Source organism: Engystomops pustulosus, chromosome 7, assembly GCF_040894005.1.
Source record: "Engystomops pustulosus chromosome 7, aEngPut4.maternal, whole genome shotgun sequence".
Taxonomy (NCBI): domain Eukaryota; kingdom Metazoa; phylum Chordata; class Amphibia; order Anura; family Leptodactylidae; genus Engystomops; species Engystomops pustulosus.
The window spans coordinates 145,831,305-145,841,437 of record NC_092417.1 but is presented as its reverse complement, the minus strand read 5'-3'; the positions used below and the strand labels follow the sequence as shown (position 1 = coordinate 145,841,437).

The following is a 10,133-nucleotide window of genomic DNA, read 5'->3' as shown; positions in this document are numbered from 1 at the left end:
ACTGGGGTAGAGGGGGATAAGCAGTGGAGAGCCCTTGTTGAAACTCTGCTCTTCTTCATTCAGACAGAGGTAAAAAGGGTAAAATACTAATTGTCTCTCCCCCCCCCCCCCCTCAGAGTACATAATGGGGCAGATTTACTTACCCGGTCCATTCGCGTTCCAGCGGGTCTTCCGGCGATTCACTAAGGTTAGTTCCTCCGATGTCCACCAGGTGTCGCTGCTGCGCTGAAGTTCATCGGATTGCACTGAACTTCACCAAGCCGGGCCGAGTGCAGGTAAGCGCGTGTCCAGCGACACTTTTTTTAAAAAAATGCGGCAGTTTTTCCGAATCTGTCCGCTTTTCGTACGGCCATGCCCCCAATTTCCGTCGCGTGCATGCCGGGGCTGATGCGCCACAATCCGATCGCGTGCGCCGAAATCCCGGGGCAATACAGGGAAAATTAGCGCAAAATGGAAATATTCGGTTAACCCGTCGCAGAAACGTGAATCGGGCCCTTAGTAAATGACCCCCAATATCTTAACTGACATCAATGCAGTATATACTAATTGTTCAACACACATCCCCAGCTGATCATTTAATACACAATGGGAGTTGGGCGCAAAAATTTTCATGTAAGAAGAATTGTTTTTAATGAATAAAAGTTATGTCTTAGGGATTTAAAAGGATTAAAATAGCCAGCTTTGTGTTTTGTTATTATTGCACTCGGTCCACTGTTATTTAGTATTTGTGTGTTTACATTTTAAACTAGGCACAAAAATTTTCGGTATAAAATCCTGTTTTTGTTTATGTAGATATGACTAGGAACAGAGAACCAGTAATGTTGATCTATTCTGTTGCTATGAATTTTGAAATACTTACCAGTTGTTACGATGGTTGTACTTGGAGTGGTGACTGTTGTGGTAGTGGAACTGCCGGTCGTTGTACTTGGAGGGGTGCCTGTTGTAGTAGTGGAACTGCCGGTCGTTGTACTTGGAGGGGTGCCTGTTGTAGTAGTGGAACTGCTGGTCGTTGTACTTGGAGGGGTGCCTGTTGTAGTAGTGGAACTGACTGTTGTTGAGCTTGGAGTGGTGACTGTTGAGGTAGTAGTAAAGGTGAATGTTGTAGAGGGTGGTGTTGTTGTGCAAGGCTCGTTTATTCTTGTGACTTCTCCGTTGTAACAAATGGCGGTGATGCAGCCTCCAATGCCATCCGTGGTGTTGTAGATTGTGTCATTATTCCTATACATCTTTCTGGCATACATACAGCAATCTGTGGACATGCAGAATAAGTTTGTAAAGCTTTAATATTCTTTGTATTATGTTTGTATAATATGTTACTGTATACACCTACTACAAAAGAAAGCTAACATTATCTATATAAGAAATATGTACGGAAGTCTTGTCACTGCTGTTGTAGTTACAATGAGGGGGGAAGTTGATGGAATTGAGATATGCTATATAGCTATTCTGCATAATGCGAAACGAGTTTACAAATTACTGGGAGGGGCTGGTGAGTGGTCATGGTCCACACTGGAACTAATGGCAAAGTAAGAGGTAGAGGAAAGATCCCCAAAAATTATTTCAGGGACTTAGGCCGTAAGCTCAGGTCAAAGACCTTAAAGGTAGTGACCTAAAGGAAGGGCAACTACACTTGAACAGAAAAAGAAAGTGTAGGTAGGGAGCTGGGAAGATTTATGTTACATGGGGGAGGAAGGGGGCAGGGGTAAGATCAGCGAATAAAAACCAAAGGAATAGGAATAGGGAAAATCATTTATAGTGCATGTACACTAGTGATAGAAACCTCACAAACAAAATGGAGGAGTTGCTGGCTTCCCGCCGTAGAGTTTAGGTGCTAGCTGTGGCACTCCAGCCAATTAAAGGGATCGTAATTTTTTGAGATAACCTTTTCAGTGTTAGAGCTAGGTGATCACGATGGATCCTGTTGCTGTAAGTTGATGTATGAGTTATAAGTATTTGGTTTCCATCACATCAGAAGAATTTCTAATTGCTACATTGAATCAAGCCTGGCAATCATGTGACCGCTGTAGAACTGCCATCAAAACCTATAGCTGTGTTACATGCAAATGAGCAGCTGACCTAGAGACGTAGATGGAACAGGTGAACTTAGACAACCACTTCGATTGTATTTTTGGAAAGTTGTACTTTTATAAAATGAAGCCACAACAGCCCCCAGTGGATCATCAGAAAGTCATTTCATCTGAAGTATTGAATGCCAGTCATTCAGATAAATGGCTATGAATGACTTTAGTAAGTAAAAAATATTTCCTTACCAGTGAGGTTGTAACATTGTCTGCCGTCCTCTGTACAGTTGCTGTTTAAAATAATTATATTGATATTAAGAACAAGGCAATAAAATGCTTGTGGTCAGTAGTTACTAAATATCTCTAAATCGATGTTCCCTTTGTGTGGTCAGAGAAAGTCTTGGAGTGTACAATTTAAAGGGCCCGTCAGAGAACAAAACACAACATTAGAAGAAGGTTATGGTTAAAAAAACACCTCTAGCCTTGAAATGGTCTTCCTTAATGGGGTTCCTTTACATGGATGGAGCAGGTAGATATCTGTACACAGATGACTGCTGCTGCATATCAAAATCAGCAGTGTTTTACCAATTGGCTATAGACACATACCTACTTCCACTTTGTTTTTTAAATAATTCCTAACGACCTGGGCAGTCCATTTAGGTTAATTATGTTCTCCGAGAGTTACCGTTTATACTGTAGAATAAGCCGACCTAACCTTACCACAAAAAACTGGGAAAACATATTGACTCAAGTATAAGCCTAGGTTAGGAAATGCATTGGCACCAACCCATGACCCCCAGTATATAGCTAGCCAGCCTTCTGCCCCCAAGTATCTAGCCTGCCAGCCCCCAGTATATAGGTAGCCAGCCCATGTCCCTCATTATATAGCTAGCCAGCCCCCTAGTATATAGCCAGGCCCAAGTATTTACCCAGCACCTACCCCTGTATATAGCTGGCCAGCCCCCTTATATAGGCAGAAGCTGCCCCTGATATAGCCATCACCTGCCCCCATATATAGCCTTCCTCCTGCCCTCGTATGAAGCTAGCTCCTGTCCCATATATAGCCTTCCTCCTGCCTCTCCATGCCATTCACTGTTTGTTTTCAGGGGCATGGAAGCTCCGCTCAGTCATCTTCCAGGCATGCCCACCAGTCACCATATGCCAGCACCTGATGGATGGGAAGATGTCTAAGAGAAGCTTCCATGCCCCTGTAAATAAACAAGGCCACGGCATGGAGTGAGCACGGCGCAGGACACTGTTAGGGACAGAGGAAAGAAGAATGGTTCAAAGGGAGAAGAAGTATAGAAGGAATAGACATACACATTGGATAACTGGGGGAAATTGACCTAGCATGCAAGTATCTAACAGCCCTTTCTGTACTGCAATAGAGTAAAGTTTAGTCTGCCTATATGAGAGTACTGTAATTCACAAGGTTTACTATGCTGAAATTCTGTAAACCAAATGGCCCAGGGCATGCAGAGTACTCACCAGATTGTGCATGTGTTATTGGTGTAACTTGGCATTATATCACCTATGCGGTATCTCTTGTTATAGTCATCGTAACAATCACACTTTGGCACACATCGCTGCGTCTCTTCATCGTAGTAAGGAGTTTCCTTTGGACAATTAGGGTAGCAACCTTTGTAGACAAAACAGAGCCACAGTCAACCTGTGCACATTCACTATACATAGTGAATGTGCATAGCTAGATATTTTATGATCCTGAAGGGAGCGTATTAACTTGTGAATCTTGCGATGGAAGAAACAGGTCAAGAACACCGAAATCTCCATAGCTCACATATGTGGGAGATCATCCCTAGTCATCTCTTTCTTAATTAGGATCACTTGGAATTTAGATTTTTAGGATCTTTTATTTGCGTAAAACTCATTGTTGCTCTAGCCAATGACATTATAATAACCTCTTCCATGTAAACTTTTGACTTTAGAGAAAATTTATTTAGCCAATGCCTCACCTTCTAAGCCAGGGAGATTATGGTAACAAGTTCCACCAGGGTTCCTGCAGGTTTTCAAACACTGTTCACCACAGGCTTTGTAGTGCCACTCGCAATGTCCTTCTTGGTTGTAGAAATCACAGAAAACCGCTGCATTGGAAACAATATTGGAATTCATCAATCACAAAAAGTTAAAAGGGTAAATGATAGATCTAAATCAATCAAACCAGCTGACCCTACTGAAGTAACATTCAATGCATTGGCAACAATCTTTTAAGGGGTTGGTTATATTTTAAAATGGCCAACGTGTGTGATAAAGAAATCAAATTTATTAGTATAAAACTATATAAATTCCATTCCATTTTCATCTACATAGGATAAGGTTATACTTACGGCACATTGTTGGGGTTCTCCAGCTGATGCAAGTTCCAGCTTCACTACAAGCCTGGGCATATGATGCCACCGCAGTACAGAAGCACTCACAATCTCCACCGGTATCACAGGCACAGGCATCACTGACACAGGCATCGTAATACTTCAGAGGGTCCACCTAAAGTAGTGCAGATTTTAGTGAAGAGCAATGTAAAGTTTTGTGACCGCTATATTCTAAACAGTCCATATATAATTAAGTGTTTCCAAAAGACAGCAAAGGAAGAGGCTTGTAATTAAGATATGGAAAAAGTGCATGGCCTGATTATTCGTATAAGAAATATAAGAATATTGTAAAGAGAAATCCATCTCTAACAGCAGAGATGATGTGGTAGAATACTGGAAGTAAAGCCCTTTCAAATCTTATTGTATGAGATCAACAAGTCCATTGTTCTAGAGTGTTTCGATGAAATCTCAGGTATGTGTACATTTTTTAAATTTTGTTTATTATGGAGTTGATAATTTAAACCCTACATACTCTGAGAGGTAAATCATTATAATCGAGTATGGGAACCTGTTATGTTGAACAAACAGATTGCTGAATAGACATGGGGGCACATTTACTTACCTGGTCCTGTCACGTTCCCTGATCCGGACTGTCCGTCAAGGATGAAGTCCAGCGCGATTCACCAAGATTGTGCGCTCGATATCCTGCACGTGGCACTTCTGCGCTGAGGTCCGCCGGAGTTCACCTTCTTCTTCCTGATGTATGTGAGTGCTTGGCTTGCAACGCAATTTGAATTTTAAATCCTGCGCTTAGTTCGAATTAGTTGGGTTGTCCGACAACCTCGCCCCCCGATTTGTGTCGCATGAAAGTCGGCGCGATTGTGCCAAAATCTGATCGCGTACGCCAAAAACCCCTGTTAAATGCAGCGCAAATCGGAAATATTCAGGAAACGACGGAAATGCGGCCTGCGGACCCTTAGTAAATGTGCCCCATAGCGTCAAAGATAAAGGTTAAGCCTTTGCAGATGTATTATTTGATTCTGTATATTATTTCAGATTACATGCCTCCTATACCAACTTGATTAGTTATCTAAAAAGTACATTTATATATTTATAAAACATAATTCAGAAAGTCTTACCAGTGCATGGCAAGAGCTAAATGTGGAGCTGGTGATGATACTACATTGTCTTTGTGCCCAGGATTTCCTGTATGGGTTCAGAGAGCAGGGATCTTTGAGTGTCATTGCATCGGGGCAACTTGGAGAGAGCTTCCAGCTGTTTCCAAACTCCACCACATTTCCTACTACTGACAGACTTCTAGTGGTGAAGTCATTTACTGCATTGCCATCAAAGTTTCCACACAAACCGCACACTTTACCCTATAAATTAAAATACAATTTTTATTAACACAAGTCATAAAACCAGTGTATTGAATCTTCCATTTTGAATGGCAGAAATTTTTTTTTTCAATTTTATCATCTGATAAGATACCTGAAAACTTGGCTCCAGCTTGACAAAAATGGTAGTCTTTGTATCCCATACTAAAACCAATCCATTGAGAGCTTCAATAACCATGTAGAGACCCATTTGCCGCACCTTGTATGGTACATACTCTCCAACATCAAGTTTTACAACCTCAAATTTCTGATCACTCAGGATAAGTTGATAATTCTAAAGAGACAAGAAATGTGATTCATTCCAGAAGACAATTCACATTTTCATAGTAAATGTGTATAAAATGTACTTCTTACAATTCATGAGTATACAGTATGACTTACACCAAGGAAGACTTTGATGGATTTGGTGCAGGTAGTGCCTGTGGATCCACATGGAATATTCTCTGTGATAACGCGGAATGTCCCATTGGAGGAGTCGCCACTACAGTAGTCCTGGGTTTAAAAGAGAATAGAATAATTTTTCACCACAAATATAAAAATCGGGTAGGAAGATAAACAATTAAGAATCCATTATTTACTTGAACCAATGTGTATTCACAGTCTCCGCTGAAGATATATCTCTTGGTGTCAAACGTGATGTAGTTACCATCTCCGTATACAGCGCAGGTTCCCATACATTCATCACTAGTGCACTGCCAGTTTCTGTTCACACAAGTACTACATGGGAAAAAACGAGTTTATTAATTACCAAAATTAATGAAACATACCGTATTTTCCGGGCCATTAGGCACACCGGAATATAAGGCGCAACAGTCCGATGCGCCTTATATATGTAATAATTCCATATATAAGGCGCATCGGACTATAAGGCGCAGGGTCGGGGGCGTGGCGGAGGTCCGGGGGCGGAGCGGAGACCCGACGGAACGCGACGCCAAGAAGAGACGCGGGGAAGGTGAGTGGGGAAGGTGAGGGGGAGGTGGAGGAGGGCAGCGGACCATACTCACATAGGTTCCCGCTACCGGAGACAGCAGATCTCCAGCGGGAACTGCAGACCGCGCGGCAGAAGTTGTTCGTGCCGTGTGGTCTGCAGTTCCCGCTGGAGATCTGCTGTCTCCGGTAGCGGGGACCTATGTAAGTAGGGTCCAATGAAACGAAGGTATTCCAGCACTCAGAATCTTCTTTAAAAAAATATTTGAATTTTTATTTTGTAAATATTAAAATTGCAAGGTCACATCCTGGCATATCATCCAAAAAAGAAAAGATCTACGCGTTTCGGACTAGTGTGCTTGCGTCCTTATTCATGATCTGATCATGAATAAGGACGCAAGCACACTAGTCCGAAACGCGTAGATCTTTTCTTTTTTGGATGATATGCCAGGATGTGACCTTGCAATTTTAATATTTACAAAATAAAAATTCAAATATTTTTTTAAAGAAGATTCTGAGTGCTGGAATACCTTCGTTTCATTGTGCATCATTCAGTCAACCGGCAGGACTGCCTTTCCGTGCACCGAGAGCTAAGGAGGAATAGGACCTCGTCTATATTGAGGATGCAGCTTATGTGAGTGAGCGGTGGCTTTCTTTCTATTGTTTCCTATTTGTGTTGTCGGATGTAAGTAGGGTCCGCTGCCCTCATATAGGGCGCACCGGACTATAAGGCGCACTTTGGATTTCCAAGGAAATCCAAGGCTTTTAAGTGCGCCTTATAGTCCGGAAAATACGGGTATGTAAGTTGAGAATGTAGCAAATTCTGTAGATACTACAACTATTGCAGATACAGTATATGAAAAGTAATTTAGGATCCAACTAGAGATGAGCGAATCATTCAATATTCATTCAATATTTTTTGTAAGATTAGATTCAGGTTCAAATATATTAAGTTGGATCAATGTTCCTGGAAAGTGGTATATAACCCCCTTTAGTATTATAAAACAGTATGTTTTCTTTAAATAAAAATCTTATCTTATTTCATTATTTTACATGTTTTTATTTACAGTATTCACTAAAACCATGGTAACAGAAGCCTAAAGGACGTGATGCAAACAGATAATAATAATATTGAAATCATTGAAATCAATTGACATTTTACCAGATCCACCTAGAAATGTATGACTACATGGAAAGGAGGATATTGCCAGATTTATCCATGTATCTGGAGGGGCACAGCCGTTTACTAAGGGATTGATAACACCTAGTTCTAAATTAATTAACACATTTCTAAGAGAAATAACAGAAAATTTGGCTAAGTGTAGTTATTTTATCAAGGGAAGGGTTTAGCATTTCCCTTCCTTATCATTGGAAATGTAATATATCACATTATGCCAAGGCCACCAATCTTGTATTGAATTACTACTTTGACTTTTAGAATATACCGGTAGTCCTGAGTGGTTATTAACTTCTTTTTCATCCATGTCCTGGACTATAGACAATTTGGTTAGTAGCCATCCATAAGTCATTTTACCATTTAATTTTTAACATATGAGGCTAAAGTTCTCACCAGGTGTTGCAGAGCATTTTGATATTTGAGCCCGGAGCATAGACCTCATTGTTGTGTATACATGGACATTGCTCCAATGTCACACATCCTCCATGACCATCAGATATGAGTCCATCTGGGCAAACACAGCCAGATAAGCACTGGGTGCTATACTGTAAAAGACATGGAGAAGAAATAAAGTGGCAGCCTATAGAGGGTATGGCACTGATAAGGGAATGTATGGCATCCCCGGGTTAATGGAAGGACCAAGATAATGGAAGATTGTGGTCATATTAGAGAAACAATTAGTAGATTAGTAGAAAATAAAATCAGAAAGAGTGAGAGAAATACCAGAAGGGTAAGATTTTGGGACCATACTATTGGTCATGACCTTAGGTAGTGAGGCTTTATGCTGTGATCATTGACTATGAGCAGTGAAGCCACCAGGAAGGAAATCACGGGGACCAGTTTTTAAATAGGGTTTTGGGGTTCTGGCAGATAAGTAGCCACTCCTCTTTAAGGTAAGCATTTTGGATAAAATAGATAAGGTCCCAAGGAACTTGAGTGTGAGAACAAAGTGTAGGTGTTTTCTGTAAAGGTGTAAATTTGTAAAACATGAGTCAGGATGGTATAACTGGTGTTGATGCAGCAAGGCACCAATGTCCTCAGGGTTTTCAGGATAATTAAATAATTAATGTTCTGCTACAATAAATTGGTCCATATTTTCCATGCAGAGTGATCTAGTAAGGCTTTGTTAAGAAGAGGTGTGGAGGGAAATGGGATTGTATGAAGGGAGTCAAGTAAAAGTCTTTCTAAATTGGAGATCTTACAGTTTCCAGTGCCACATCACAAATCTGTGTAAATATGGCAAAACCCTAGTGAGAAGGAAGGCATTGAGGCAGAACTGTCATGGGTGTTTAGCATCTACTACACAAACAGATTAGGGAGGAACATTGATTGATCTTTAGGTCATGCATGTAAACATTAGAGAAGGAGACGTGAAGATGGAAAGTTAAAGCATCATCATGTTTATTCTAAGGTTAGTGTGCAAAGATAAATTATTCATGGAAAATTAGCTATAAGTTGGTGGAGATCTTAGAAAAACTTTCAGATTCTTTATTGAAAATCTGTTAAAAATTGATAAAATGACATGGGGGGAAAACAAATGGTGTGAAGGCAGGCATTTAGGAATAAGAAATCCGACATTGCCTCAATTTCAAACTATCAAGTACTTGCTAAGCAAAGAACTCATTGTTAGTTGGAAAGGCATCACAAGGTTGAATTTTCCTTAAATGCTAACCTCAACCCCTTTTGTTGTACCCCCATGTAATTTTATGAATTTTTAGTATAGAATATGGAAATTTTTAAGGACGCTGGGATTCCCTAATTTTTCTTACGTTGTCTATTCTGCTGTTCCAACTACTCCATGACAGACCATGTGACAAGTTTGATATTAAGGTAACCAGGCACATTTTTTTTTACTTTGTGTATATATAGTTTTTCTTCAATCCAGTGTACTAATCAGAGTATTTACAACCATTGGGGAGTTGCATTAATGTGTTGGTTTTTAGACCAGTGCAGAGTAGAACTAGACAGTTCTCTGCTGCAGCTCAACATTGTATGGTGCACAAACTTGCACCAAAAACTGAATTTTTTGGTGCTTTATCCATCCAGTCAGACCGCCTAGTTCCCACATGTCTTTTTTTTTAATGAGTCAGAAAACTGCCTAAAAATGGTCTAAAATGTTCAATAAATGTGGTTCACAACATTTCAGCTACAAATACTCTGGCTTAGAAAGATTGATACATTTCCCCCAATGTTTGCCTTCACAAATTCTCTGTGCTGAGGAATATTGGTTATATTGGTTTTCACAAAAGAAATGACAGGGCTTATCAGAATACATGTCATTAGT

At 40.5% G+C, this 10,133-nt stretch overlaps 1 protein-coding gene across 1 annotated transcript in view; it reads right to left on the bottom strand.

Moving 5' to 3' along the window:
• Positions 1-10,133, bottom strand: part of LOC140070974 (uncharacterized) — a 50,235-nt gene that overhangs the window by 22,564 nt on the left and 17,538 nt on the right. Inside the window, exons 21-30 of the mRNA XM_072118128.1 lie at positions 8,243-8,394; positions 6,324-6,462; positions 6,127-6,237; positions 5,840-6,019; positions 5,488-5,727; positions 4,367-4,523; positions 3,995-4,123; positions 3,510-3,660; positions 2,271-2,311; positions 860-1,249 (exon numbers count right to left, since the gene is read on the bottom strand). Of these exons, the coding sequence (XP_071974229.1) occupies positions 860-1,249; positions 2,271-2,311; positions 3,510-3,660; positions 3,995-4,123; positions 4,367-4,523; positions 5,488-5,727; positions 5,840-6,019; positions 6,127-6,237; positions 6,324-6,462; positions 8,243-8,394 (1,690 nt within the window). The remainder of the gene's footprint in view (positions 1-859; positions 1,250-2,270; positions 2,312-3,509; positions 3,661-3,994; positions 4,124-4,366; positions 4,524-5,487; positions 5,728-5,839; positions 6,020-6,126; positions 6,238-6,323; positions 6,463-8,242; positions 8,395-10,133) is intronic.